This window comes from Lentinus tigrinus (assembly GCF_003813185.1).
Source record: "Lentinus tigrinus ALCF2SS1-7 unplaced genomic scaffold L226scaffold_4, whole genome shotgun sequence".
In the NCBI taxonomy this organism is placed as follows: domain Eukaryota; kingdom Fungi; phylum Basidiomycota; class Agaricomycetes; order Polyporales; family Polyporaceae; genus Lentinus; species Lentinus tigrinus.
The window spans coordinates 2,003,792-2,016,753 of NW_027137913.1; the positions used below are offsets into that span (position 1 = coordinate 2,003,792).

At 55.9% G+C, this 12,962-nt stretch overlaps 3 protein-coding genes and 1 non-coding gene across 4 annotated transcripts; 3 read left to right on the top strand and 1 right to left on the bottom strand.

Annotated features, from left to right (window-relative positions):
• Positions 1-1,779: 1,779 nt before the first annotated feature.
• L226DRAFT_543533 (uncharacterized protein) lies at positions 1,780-2,439 on the top strand (the record flags this gene model as incomplete). Its single annotated transcript, XM_067682206.1, has 1 exon — positions 1,780-2,439. One exon carries the CDS (start codon positions 1,780-1,782, stop codon positions 2,437-2,439), a length of 660 nt encoding a protein of 219 aa, XP_067540174.1.
• Positions 2,440-3,412: 973 nt separating this feature from the next.
• L226DRAFT_543534 (Serine/threonine-protein kinase) lies at positions 3,413-10,453 on the top strand (the record flags this gene model as incomplete). Its single annotated transcript, XM_067682207.1, has 25 exons — positions 3,413-3,565; positions 3,622-3,710; positions 4,534-4,681; positions 4,746-4,853; positions 4,906-5,496; positions 5,556-5,619; positions 5,673-5,844; positions 5,896-6,032; positions 6,081-6,358; positions 6,410-6,473; positions 6,532-7,088; positions 7,224-7,313; positions 7,381-7,417; positions 7,543-7,644; positions 7,687-7,793; positions 7,847-7,976; positions 8,035-8,157; positions 8,206-8,572; positions 8,633-8,808; positions 8,861-9,022; positions 9,077-9,320; positions 9,369-9,719; positions 9,769-9,851; positions 9,902-10,114; positions 10,176-10,453. 25 exons carry the CDS (start codon positions 3,413-3,415, stop codon positions 10,451-10,453), a joined length of 4,824 nt encoding a protein of 1,607 aa, XP_067540175.1.
• Positions 10,454-10,618: 165 nt separating this feature from the next.
• On the bottom strand, positions 10,619-10,690 carry L226DRAFT_t39. Its single transcript has one exon. It is a non-coding gene; the product is annotated as a tRNA-Glu (tRNA).
• Positions 10,691-10,913: 223 nt separating this feature from the next.
• On the top strand, positions 10,914-12,687 carry L226DRAFT_531368 (uncharacterized protein). Its single transcript, XM_067680066.1, has 2 exons — positions 10,914-11,584; positions 11,654-12,687. The coding sequence occupies exons 1-2, from the start codon at positions 11,157-11,159 to the stop codon at positions 12,672-12,674; spliced, it is 1,449 nt and encodes a 482-aa protein (XP_067540176.1). The 5' UTR covers positions 10,914-11,156; the 3' UTR covers positions 12,675-12,687.
• The last annotated feature ends 275 nt before the right edge of the window (positions 12,688-12,962 follow it).

Consider the following 12,962-nt stretch of genomic DNA (forward strand, 5'->3'; position numbering starts at 1 on the left):
ACGACGCACGCTCGACCCCGGAAGGAGCTATGTCACGTCGCCCGGGGCGACAAGCGGGGAGCCCGGAAGGTGGCTAACTGAGCGTCCGTGTGGCCGAGGGCCCGAGGTCACCGGGAGGAACAGGACACTTGTCACACACGAACATCCTCCGAGAGCCAGGTTGGCCCGGGTAGAGCAGCAGGCTCCCGACTTGCCTTCCCATGGTATCGAACGTACAGCTCACGAGGTCTAGTATTCCTGAGCGTCTTGACCGCTATGGTCAGGTAGATGCTCTCGCAGCTGTGAGGACGACCCCGATCGCCTGAGCGTGATTGTATGAAACACACCTGATCTGGGCTGATGCCGTGATTCTGAAGGCTTTACGGCAGGGAAGGCCTTCAGAACCTTCGGAACACACCTCGAGGCTCGGAGGTGGCTGCCTCAGCGGGAGCGGGCAAATAAGGCAACGTCATGCCACAGAAGATCATCCGATTTCATGCGCGTCACCGACTCGCAGCCAATACGGCGTGTACTGTGTATCGTATCTCGGTCTACCCACGTTCCGTATTTCGTCAACCCGTATGACCCTCTGGCGTGCGCAGTGCGAACGAATAACAAGCGATCTCCCAGTGCTCCAGTATCTGTGCATTCTAGATCAGCCACGACACGATGTCGAACCTCTCTCACAGCAAATGTTTAATGGATTGCAGCGCGAATTGACGCGTGCGAGCCACAATTGGACTGCAATGATGGGGTTGTGATGATGTCAACACTGGACGCGCCTCGCGCCATACGCGAGCTGGTCGACCATCATACGGGGTGCCGTGGAGGATGATAGGGGACAAGCTGGAACGCGCGCGGTGGGGTTGCTGCCCCCTTGGATCGAGACGATCTATCAAACGCGGAATAGAAAACACACCATCTAGGCTGTTCGATCACATACCGGGATAGGTGATCGGATGAAAGACAAGCCCACGGGGACCGTGGCATTCTAAGTGCCCCGAACAGAGGCTCGTAGACTAGGATCGTGGACTGAGTTCGGGTGTCAAACAGAGCGTTCATCTCTGAGTGTATGTTCTGCCACGCCTCCTCCGCCTAGATAAGGTCCACCTGCAGAGAAACAGCGGCATGGTCACCGGACTGCGTCGTGTCGGAAAAGGAGGCTACGTTTCTGCTTGGACGTTCAGTAGATGTTGATGATGGCTTGACAGCGGAAGCAAACGGGAGATGCGCGGGGAACAGGAGGCCAGAGAACTTGACAGGATTCTGGAGGTGTGGAGCGGCCTGTGCTGGTCTAGATCTTGGCATGGGGTCGCGAATGCTTGGACGTCGCGACCGTTCTGCGCACATTCCGAGGAGACGACGACCACTGCAGTCGCGCGCGATGCCAAGCTGTTGTAGAGCGTCGTGAGCAGTGCGAAGAGGATAACAACAGGAGAACAAAAGCAAGACAAAGAACTTGAAGGCGTTGTAACAGGCGGAACGGGACAGGGCGCGAGGCGGAGCACCGCTTACGTGAGCCACGTGGCTCGGGCTCCGTACCGGCGTGTTCGCGACTCCTGGGCCCCTTTGCGCGTCTGGGCGCTCCTCCTTCTCTCCTTCTCTCCCCTTTGTCGTCTCGCCTATATAACCCTAAGCGAGCTTTGTTCACGACCCTCACGACCCCCACGACCTCGACAGATTAACCACTCGTCTACCAACCACCACCATCACTGCCATAACACCATGTCTGTCGTCTTCGAAATGGCTCATGCGTCGGGGTCCATGGCGTCGACCTCGACGGCCCCGCCGAGTCCCCAGATGACCACCACCATCCGTCTCACCCACAAATCTCAGTCCATAACGTTGCCCTCGCCCACCGTCCGTCCTTCTCGCCACCGACCTCGACCTATCCCCAACTCGTACTGGGCCACCCCATATCTGGTCGCGTGCGAGTTCCCCTATTGCCCCCTGACGCCCGCACAAATGGCGCGCAAGAAGACCAAGCAGAAGCTCGACGCGCTCCTCCTCGCCGGGGTACGCACATTCATCGACCTCACCGAGCCGCATGAGCTCTTCCCATACCACCCGCACCTCACCGAGCGCTGCACGCTCGTCGGCATCGACCCCCGCGAGGTCGAGTACCACAACTTCCCGATCCGCGACCGCTCCTTGCCCGACTCCGTCGATTTCGTCCGCCAAATTATGGCCGTGCTTCGCGACAACGAGGAGCGCGGGCGCATTTCTGCCGTGCACTGCCGCGGGGGCATCGGCCGCACGGGGCTCATCGTCGGGTGCTGGCTCGTCGAGTGTGGCATCGCGAAGGACGGCGACGACGCGCTCCGGATGATCGCGGAGGAGTGGAAGTACGTCGAGAAGTGCAAGCGGTACCCGCTCAGCCCCGAGACGGGCCCGCAGCACGACTACGTGCGCACGTTTGAGCGTGCGGCGTGGATCGATGAGAAGCACGAGGTTTTGTGAATGTGAGCGGCGGATCGTCGGTGAGTCGCATCGTATCTTGCCGTGCTCTACCCCGCTCTGAACGCGTCCATTCAGTCTAGATCCATCCTGCTTCGTCGGTTCTGCACAACCTATTAAGTTATATATCATCTTTCTCCTTTTCCCCTCTCGTATCTCCGGCACGAAGCTAGGACATGCAGCTTCTTCTCATCCATGGTCTCCTGGATAGACTCGGTACGGACCGCACGGATCCGCTTGTACATACGTTTCCTGCTTTTTCTCCGCCCATCTCTCTGTCTCTGCTGTAGCATTGTTCTCTGCTCGTTGCACGTCCATCTCTCTTGCTGCACGTTCACGCTATCTCGTCTCTGTCCCGGGCATAGGCACATCGGCATAGACGTACGCTACACATCCATTCATCTCTCTCTCTCTTTTCCTCTCTCCATCGCTCACGAGTCATCATCGTACATCAGTATAGTTCCAACCTGTACTGGTCAGTCTGCTCTAATGCACCAATGATTCCCCGGACGTTCGACGGCATCCATGACTACACGTCAGTTACATGAACCCAGAAGCATCTCAGAACTGTACATGTTCGAGGCGCCTCCGGGCCGAGTCGACGAACATTCACTTGACTTTTGCGACCCATACAGATTTTCCTTGTTCTTGTATCATGTTCAGGCTCGTGTCTTTCTTGCCTTGGAAGTTGAACCATTCAATCGTCATTCGGTCGCATGCAACATAGCAACAAACAGTTCTGAGTTTTGCTACGCGAACTTGGCGTGAACTTTCCGGCGGGTGGACCGAGCCACGTGACTCACGAATACGGCATGCATGAAGGAAGCTAGGTCAATGACTCCTTGTTACTCGACCACAACCACGACGACATTGTACTCTTCCAAATCCCACGGCGCGATGCACGCTTGAGCTGCTGAGGTCCCCTGGGCCCTCCCCTCCTCAAGCATCTACCCATCACTTGCTTGGCGATCTCGACATGGACCCCAACGTCGAAGATCTACAGCAGCAAGAAATCACCGCCATCAAGGTAGGTTTTCGCATCACACTTACCCCGAGGGCGTTATTAACGTCCGTTCAGAGCATCTTTGACGAAGACTTCATCGAGAGCCCTCCCCCGAAAGCGTGGAAGGTCAGTTCAGGGAGGATTGTGGCTGCACCAAGCGCTCATGCAGATCATCCGTCCAGGGCGCCGCCAGACTACCGGAGTTCACTATCAGAGTCACACATCCTAACCCAAGTCATGCAAGGAAGATCTATTGCCATCTCAATACCAAGTGAGTCTTCTGAATCTCACGCGAACTTGCAAGACCTTGTTTGCTCTGCCATGTCCACCCATACCCGCGCTATGACATCGTGCAACAAGCGCCCATAAATCGTGTTGACTCTGTTCAGAGAGGTCCGAGTCATTCTTGGTCACTATCCTACGGCGCCTGGGCGTGGGTATGACATGCGTCTACGCTTGACTCTTGTTTGATTGGATCACGCTTCTCCGCAGCGGTTGCGTAACGTTTTTGGGGACGCCACAGCGGAGCGGCCTCAGGACGTCGCTGTACCATGACACTATGACACTATACACAAAGGTGCCTTCAGCAGCGCACCAAAGGCAGTCGATGGGGAACTGCACACAGGTGTATACCGGGTGACACGCAGTTCATGAGCATACATTGATCTATCCCCGGATAAATGTCCCCTTGCCGTCAGTCGGCCTACCTGACGAACATTTCCCGTTGGAGATCAATCGTCGTAGAGAGGAGGTGGACTTCTGACCAAGTGGCAGCTCGCTTGTTCGAGAATATTCGCTGTCCGGGGATTTGTTCCACGCCCAGGTGGCGGGAATTGCATTGTCCTGCGTAGTGGTTAGGGGCTTACTGCGAACATTCCCGTGAGTGACGCATCCTCATATGAGGGTGCCCAAATGGGCTGAGTATGTCCTCTGTCGCACATACGGAGAGCGCACTGGCATTCGAAGACGAATGAAAATGAAGCCGGTGTCCTCGATGATGAGAGCTGCGCTCACTGGTCAGATCCGCATAACCCAATAATCTCATTATCATTACCGTAATCGTATGGAACTGAGCAATTCCCTATATATGATAGATTCCCACGAACATATCCCACCGGAGCCCCACCCATCTTCACGATACAACAGCCTATTGTCGGCCTACGACCTGATGAGATCACGAAGTTGAGTCATGCGATACACAATGAAGCGCAGCAGTTGAAGGGCATGGAGATGGTCTTCCAAGTTCGTCCGCCCTTTGTTCTTTTGTTTGCCTCTTTTGGCCTGACGCCTAGTACTATATATGTAGATCGTCTGCTTTGCCAAGGACTGGTTGGATGCCAACGTCAAACCACCCGCCGAAGTGGTTGGCTCTCTAGCTACAGAAATGAACCGCCGTGCTGTCGAGGAAGAACGCGTAAGTCTACTCTTAACCAATCTCTTGCGGAGTACTAAACGATCCCTCATAGGCGAAGAAGAAGCGTGAGGAGGAAGAGGCGAAAGAGAAGGAGCGCCGTGACGCCGAGTACGCTGAGAAGCTCAACGAACAGATCCGCGAGGATGCGCTGAGGCAGCAAGTCGAACGAGAGCGTCTGCAGCAGGCCCGAAGACGAGCGATGTCAGACGCGACCGAGGTGCCCATGACGGAGGATCCCACTCCCATCGAATCGTTCGAACGCGAGATCAAGTGGCGTGGCCACTCGTTCCACAAAGTGCGCCTCTTCCACCCGAGACAGGAGTGCCTTGGGACGGTCTACCAAGCTGACCCGGTGTGCGATGAGCCCCTGACGAGCTTGCCCATGGAGCTGCTGTGCATCACCTTCGTCTCGCATTACTACTCGATGAACCAGGGCCTGAAGAAGCTCAAGCAGGTGGAGAGCGAGCTTCAGCGTCTCGCATCGATCCGTCATCCGAACCTTCTCTCCGTCCTGGCAGCGAAGCTCACGACCCCCAGCGCGAACACCTCACCCCGTCTGTTGATTCTTACGGAGCAGCGGCCTTCGGTCACCCTGCACGACGTGCTCGAGGACACGGACCACATTCGCGAGGATCGTGCTCAGGTCAGTATCCTCCGTGCGCGTATTGGTCGAGATTCGAGACGTTGATGGCTGGCTTGCAGGAGTACCTCACTCAGATTCTTTCTGCTCTGCAAGCTTTGCACCACGCGGATATCGTGCATCGAGGTATTGCGACACCGTTGCACTGTCGATCATAGTACTCATTCCTGTGCCTTTAGGTCTCAATCTGCGGTGTATTGGCTTAGCACCCAAGGAGGAGTCAAGCTCGACGAAGATAGTCAAGATCTTCAAGGTGAGCTACCAGACGCGGCTGCTGGATCTGCACCGCTCGGATCCATTCGGCTTCAACGCCGATCCTAAGACGGACGAAGACAACGTGCCCGAAGGATGGTGAGTGTGGCGCGCGTCTACGGTACCTGGCCTACCTACTGATCCCCTCAGGATGCCTCCCGTCGAGTCGAAGCTCACTTACACGAAGGGCCGCGACATCCATTCCGTCGGCATCGTGCTGCTGCAGATGTTGCTCGGACGTGACGTCATGGAGAGGTATCCCGACCCGCAAACGGCACTTCACTTGGGTAAGTCGTCGGTCTCTTCTTGGTTTCAGACGCCTCATCATCTCGTAGCGAGCCTCCCTGTCTCTCTGTCTGGGAAGGCTGCGTTGATGGTTTCGCCGACGAAGAAGAGCAATGTGACATGCCAGAGTCTGCTGGGCGATATTGCGTCGCCGCGGCTTGTGCCAGTGCAGAACCGCACCCCGACGATACCGTTCACTGGACCGAGGACCCCCATGGTCAATGGTTTCGCTGTTGGCTCGCCCGAGACGGACTACTTCAGGATGCCGCCTCCGACGGCGAGACATGCGAGTAGGTGGAAAGAAGACTGGGAAGAGCTAGAGATCCTGGTATGTGTTCCGATTGCGGGAGAAGCGCATGACCTCATTGACGCGCTGCAGGGACGCGGTGGGTTCGGGCAGGTTGTCAAAGCAAGGAACAAGATTGACAATCGGATCTACGCCGGTGGGTACTGAGTTTAAAGAGAGAATTGATCTCGGTATCGCTGACGGTGGGACTACAGTCAAGAAGATCAAGCTCCGCGACGTCGGGAATGACAAGATCTTCCGCGAGGTCAGCGCCTTAAGTCGCCTCAACCACCGCTTCATTGTGCGGTACTACACGACCTGGGTCGAGACCTCCGACGGTCTGCCGACGATCAATCTTGGTTCCGAGTCTGAAGGGTCAGAGAAGACGGACGAGACGGACGAGACGGACGAGACGAACGGCTTGACGTCGAAGCCGAAGCGGTCGAGCGACGACGACGGGCACTTCACCACGTTCGACCTCAAGGACCTCGATCGATCTATGGGCGGCACCAGCCGGCACTCCACGTTTCCCAGCATCCATTTCTCGCGCACGAGTTCGCAGCAGAACGATGACCAGGATGGAAGCGAGAGCAGCGATGATCTCTTCGATGTCGATGAGGACGACGAGAATCCGTTTGCGCTTTCTGTCAACCCCCAGGGGCAGGGTCGTCCCCAAGATCGCCCCCAAGGTCGCCCGATTCCCATCAACGGCAGTGGTATGTTCCACAGGTCGTCCTCTCCGGCGCTCAAGCGTACGTTATACATCCAAATGGTGCGTCATGTTCCGAACCCAAGTGAGTCGATGATTGATTTCTCTTTAGGAGTTTGTCGAGAGGCAGACGCTACGCGAGGTTCGGAAGCAGCAATGTGTTCTGTCCGGTATCGTTACTCACATGGTCACATGCAGCGTATTGCTGAAGGCCTCGAGGAGGATGAGGCGTGGCGCCTGTTCCACCAAGTACTGGACGCGCTTATACACATGTCGAGCCTTGGTATCGTGAGTGCGCCTATTTGAGCATCGAGGAGCATCAGTATCGAGGGGTTACTAACTAATTCGCCATTAGCTGCATCGGGACATCAAGCTGACGAACATTTTCGTTGGTACGTGGTCAGGCCTCTATTACGATCTAACGCCATTGACGCGTCCATGCAGATGCGAAGGGCGATTGCAAAGGTCTGGAACGCTATTCTAATTCATTTTGGCGATCGTGCTCACGCTCAGGTAGTCGGAGACTTCGGCCTCGCCACAGAGAGTATGGACGCCATTGATCCAGGAGATAAAGTTCGCGAGTCCTATGGTCACCAAGAGATCACACTTGGAAAGTACCGTAAAGAAGTTTCATTCATTCATCCAGTTTATGCTTCTACAGACGTTGGCACAACATTGTATATGGCTCCCGAGATGCAGCGCAGGGATAAGTCGGAATCGAAGAAGAACAAGGTCACCAGCGCAAAGGCTGACATGTACAGTCTCGGAGTGAGTAAATTCACCTAGATACAAAAGCACTTGGCTCATTTGTCTTGCTCCAGATCGTGTTCTTCGAGATGAACTACTACTTCAAGACTGACTCCGAGCGCCTCAGGGTCCTACCGGAATTGCGGCTCCCTACGATCAATTTCCCGCCTGATTGGGATGCCAAGCGGACACGGCAGAGGCAGAGTGAGTTACTCTCCGAATCTTTCATCTTTCTCCGCAACGATATTAACAATGTGGACAGTCATCACTTGGCTCCTGCAACACGATCCCGACAGGAGACCTACCGCGCTGCAGCTCTCCCAGAGTGCATTGCTCCCTCACCGTGTCGAGGACGAGTACGTCATGGGTGCTCTCAGACTGATTGGTAAGTTCGCGCATATGGCCTGCACCTCTTTGCTTACTCTCGTCGCAGCGAAAGCCGACTCTCCACACCTTCCTGCGGTCCTCTCGACTCTTTTCAGCCAGCCTGCGAAACCGGTTCGGACCTATCTCTATGACCTGGAACAGGAGCTTCCAGAACACGCACTTTTGAATCCGCTTGTCATAGATCACCTACAGCAGCTCTTCCACCTCCACGGCGCGATAGACTCCGAGACCCCTCTTCTTATGCCAGTCACGAACCCAGTTGAGGACGACCGCAACCGCGCCGTATACCTTGATCGCCATGGAGAGGTTGTGACGCTGCCGCACAATGGTCTGCCTCCGTTCGCTCGCATAGCCGCTCGCGCAGAGTACAAGCGGATCAAGCGATACCACATCTCGGACATCTACCGTCCCAAGTACGTTCGGTGTTCGTCATTTCCTCCTGGCGTGCCGAAAGCCGATCGTAATGCCCTCAGCTTGGCGCCGGGGCATCCTAGAGTCTCCAAGGTTGCTGTCTTCGACATCATCACGCCCGACCTCGTCAACGGGCCCACCGCCGGTGCAGCTGAGGGCATTGCAATTATTAATAGCTGTCTCGATATCTTCGGGGATCTTTCTCAGAATTACATGATTGTGATCTCGCATTCGAAGAGTGGGTACTCAAGCATTGCATTTCGCTCCTGATTATTGACAATATCTAACAGTACTGGACACCGCTCTTGAGCGAGTACCATCTGAGTTGCGGGCCGAGACTATTGACATGTTGACCAACACGAAGTCGAGCAAGTCTCAGAAGCGTAACAACTTGAAACTTAAGGGTGTCCCGCGCACAGTCATTGACGAGTTGGAGGTATTGGCGGAGACGTGTACGAAACTTCCTCGTGCCGGTGAAAGCTTTACAGCTGACGTGCTCTGTATAGATGACACCGTCGACGAATATGTAGAGCGCCTAGAGAAGAGTTCACCTCTCATGCGTACCCTTCTAGACTCGTACATCAAGGAGATCAAGAGCACTCTGCAATTCGCCCAGCTGTCCGGCGTAACACGACCTATTCAAATTGACCCACTCCTCCTTGGCAATCGGAGCTCGTATCTTGCCAACGGTGTCTGTTTCATGGCTGCGCGGAAGACCAAACGTACTGACGTTCTGGCTGTTGGAGGACGGTACGTCCAACTCGTGCTCTCCGGGGCTCAAACTCACTCCTCGTCTAGCTACGACCATGTCATCCGACGGTTCACGACTCCCAGTGCCAAACCGATTCCGAAGGTTGCTATGGCGCTTCAGATCTACATCGAGAAGATCACCGCCACGCTGGCTCCGTATCAGAACAGGTACCTGGAGTCGCAGGAGAATCTCAAGGAGCAGAAGTCGTTCGGCTACTGGTGCCCTCGTCGATGTGACGTCTACGTTGTGTCTTATCAGCCAGGGTTCTTGGCCGAAAGGCTGGAGATCGCGGCTATGCTGTGGAAGCACAACATCAGCGCAGACGTGATGTACGAAGCTGTGTTCGAGGACGAGGAGACGGAGGAGTATCTCGACCTTTGCAAGACAGAGGGTATTCTGTGAGAAAGCTGTTCTCACGTACCTGTGCAGAGACTGACATACCTGCAGGTTCTTAGTTCACTCCAAGCCTCGTGCTGGCTCAATCCCAGTATACAAGGTCAAGAGCGTCCTCCGTGGCACAGAAACCGAAGGTGCGTCTTCAATACATGCGCGACGTCCACGTGCTGATAGCATGTGACAGTACCTCTACCCGAGCTGTTGTCGTACCTGCAGCAACACATTGCGGAGCAGAAACGCTATGATGCGAACTTGTCTGGCGGACAAATCTCCATAGAGAGCTCGCAGATCCAGGCGGTGCCGAAGGAGGTCGTACCTTCGGCGGAGACGATCGTCGTCCTTCCGAATGACTTGAAGAAGCAGAGGAAGGGCACCAAGGGTCTCTACAGCAACAAGGGTATGGCGAACCGTAGTATCCTCACACACCATCAGCTAACTTTGGCTTGTTTCCTCCCCAGCCTACGACAGCGCTGCGGCACTGAAGGGTGCTCTCTCTACGGTGCGGACCATCGCTGTCGAAGTCTCCACGCCGGTCTTCGACGAGATGGCGAAGAGCTCGAACTGGCTCAGCAACGACGAGGCGTTGCGGACGATCTCAGCGGGTCTCCCGACGCAGCACGCTGGGTACGCGCAGCAGATTCGGGATGCAATTCTGCGGCAGAAGGCGGATGGACATCGTTATGTGCTACTATATGGTATTCGACAAGATCGTATCGTATTACTCACACTGGGATAGGACTTCTCTGTAGCATTTGTTCATCTAAGACATACATGTATGCGCATCAATACTAGATCGATATGATATTCGCTCTACATCAACCACGCCCCTGTCCATTCCGCTAGTGTTCTCTGGTCCTCCCACCTGAAGTTGGAACCAAAAAGTAGGTGCGCCTCTGATCACTTCCGACACGGGGAATCGAACCCCGAGCTATCGCGTGAGAGGCGATAATGTTAGCCACTACACCATATCGGATGATGGAAGAAAAGGTTGTTTATAATATATGGTGTGATTTAGAATGGGTCCTCATCGTCGCCAACGACGATGAGCTCTTCCCTGGCTCTTCCTTCGCTACATCTGCACCCTCATTGTCAACAAGTTCGCAATCATGCTTCCGTTGACGTTCAGTGTTTACGTCGATCTTCAATTTCATTCTTCCGCTCAACAGCTCGGGCATCACTGATGGTGATGGCGAGCTCAAAACCTATGCACGGGTTGGAAACGCGCCCCGACTCTCCGACGCTACCAGGATCAGCGATGGCGACGTATAAGAGTCCCTCGTTGTTGGCGGACGCCTGTTTGTCCTGGTCGACGCTCACGACTTGTACGTTTTCTTTCTCGGGCTGGTCCTCGCTTTTCTTCTTCTCTCGACCCGCTTTTCCTTGCGCTCGATTTGCTTCTCTTACATTCCTTTGGTCGAATCCATTCCTTACAAGACCCGATGTTCAACAGAACCGCCGAGTACATCGCCCATGGCTCCCGCAGTCTCAACCCCATCCTCAACAAGTTGCGCCCGGAGCAGCGCATGCGGCTCGAGAAATCGAGCAAGAAGGTCGGCCAGGTTCTGGGCGAAATGCCTATCATCGACGTCGTCCCCGCTTCCCCCAATGCCTGCGATATCCCTGTGAGCCATAGTAGCGAGGAGAAGCGAGGGAGGAAGGGGGGAAAGACGAAGGCGAAGAAGGCACCTGCCGCACCCGTCCTGCGTTACAAGCTCGCTGCGACTGCCCGACCCTCCACCCCTGTTACCAGCGGTATGCTGCAAGTCCCTGTCGTGCGACCGCGAAAGGCAGTTCCGTACTCGCTGAACCTCGCTACGCCAGTATGGCGCTCGGAAGCCAGCCCGCTCTCGCCTTTCAACTACAACCGGTACGTCTGCGAATACTTCGTGCTCAGAGGATGTCAGAAGTGACCGTATGCGCGCATATAACCATACAGGCCTGGATTCCTGAGTCCGCTGTCCCCGCTTTCGCCTCTGTCTCCGATCGAGACCTCGGACATGCGTGAAGAGCGATACCACGGTCTGCGCCGACTCGCCCGAGTGTCGCGTGCTTTCCGTGACACCATTGTCGAGGAGCTCCCCTCGCTTGCCCAGACCGCCCGTCAGGTCGATACTGTCAACTCCTACCTCGACCTCTACCGGATTGCCACAAAGTCCAAGCGCATGAGCCGCGATTCGGACGTGTACACGGCCTGCTCCGTCGTGACGAACGTTCGGAGCGCATACACTGCGTGCAGTGTCAAGAGCCGCCGGCGTAGCTCCTCGATGTCGTACATCCAGCGCCGGAGCATCTACACTGCAGGGTCCATAACGCCGACCGCACGTACGAGCTACATTGTCCCCCATTCTGCGTCCGTGTGCACAACCGCCGACAAGCCCGCCCGTTACACGCTCATGATCGACGTTCCCTCCCCTAGCACGCCTCGTATCATGGTGGAGTCCCGCTCTGCCGCGTCGGGACTGTCTCGCATGTCCTACACCCTCGTGTTGAACTTGCCGCCAAAGCCGTCCGTGGATCTCCCCGAGACCCCGGCCGACGAGGACGCCCCTCTGCAGCAACAGCAGAAGGAGGCCCGGGCACGCGCCGCGATACTCAGCGCGATGCAGCCTCTTGCCGTATCTCTGGACGCGGAGCTTTCTCAAACTGATCCGACGACCCCGCTGCCCAGCGCGCTCAAGGCTCGCACGCCCCGTGTTCCGTACTGGGTGCGCGGCTCGTACCGCGTGAGCGCCCATGGCTACGTGCGCCGCACGCACAGCTACAGCCGGCGCTCGGGTGTCCGTGTACCGCCTACCCCGCGCACGGTGAGGCGCGAGAGGAGGCAGGGATGGGGCGGGGAGTGGAAGCAGGGGAAGATGGCGACGGTCGTGGAGGGCCTGAAGGAGATTAAGACGCCTGCGCCGCCTGTCCCGGAGAAGGACTCAGAGGTTGTATCGCCGTTCGGCCAGGCGCACTAGTTTGCAGGTTGGTATCTTGTTCACCGTCAGGCAATCGCAGACGTTCTGAACTTGAGTGAAATCGTGTGCCTCCCTGAATATGAATGCTTGAGTGAGGAATCCAAGCGTGACTAGTTGGCTCCCGACACCGGTACCGTTCTCCTGGTTTTGGTCGTTCTCGTAGCTTGCTTGAGTACTTCAGGCACGCGCGGTCTAGAGACGGCAATGCCAGCTGCAAGTAATAGTACTCGTTCAAGTCCCTCAAGTCGGCTCTGAGTCTCAGTCCTCTAGGAACTCGTGATCTTCGTA

Coding starts and splice junctions, on each gene's coding strand:
- L226DRAFT_531368 (XM_067680066.1), top strand. CDS start 11,157: ATGTTCAACAGAACCGCCGAGTACATCGCCCATGGCTCCCGCAGTCTC. Junction 11,585..11,653: donor TCGCCTTTCAACTACAACCG/GTACGTCTGCGA, acceptor ATAACCATACAG/GCCTGGATTCCTGAGTCCGC.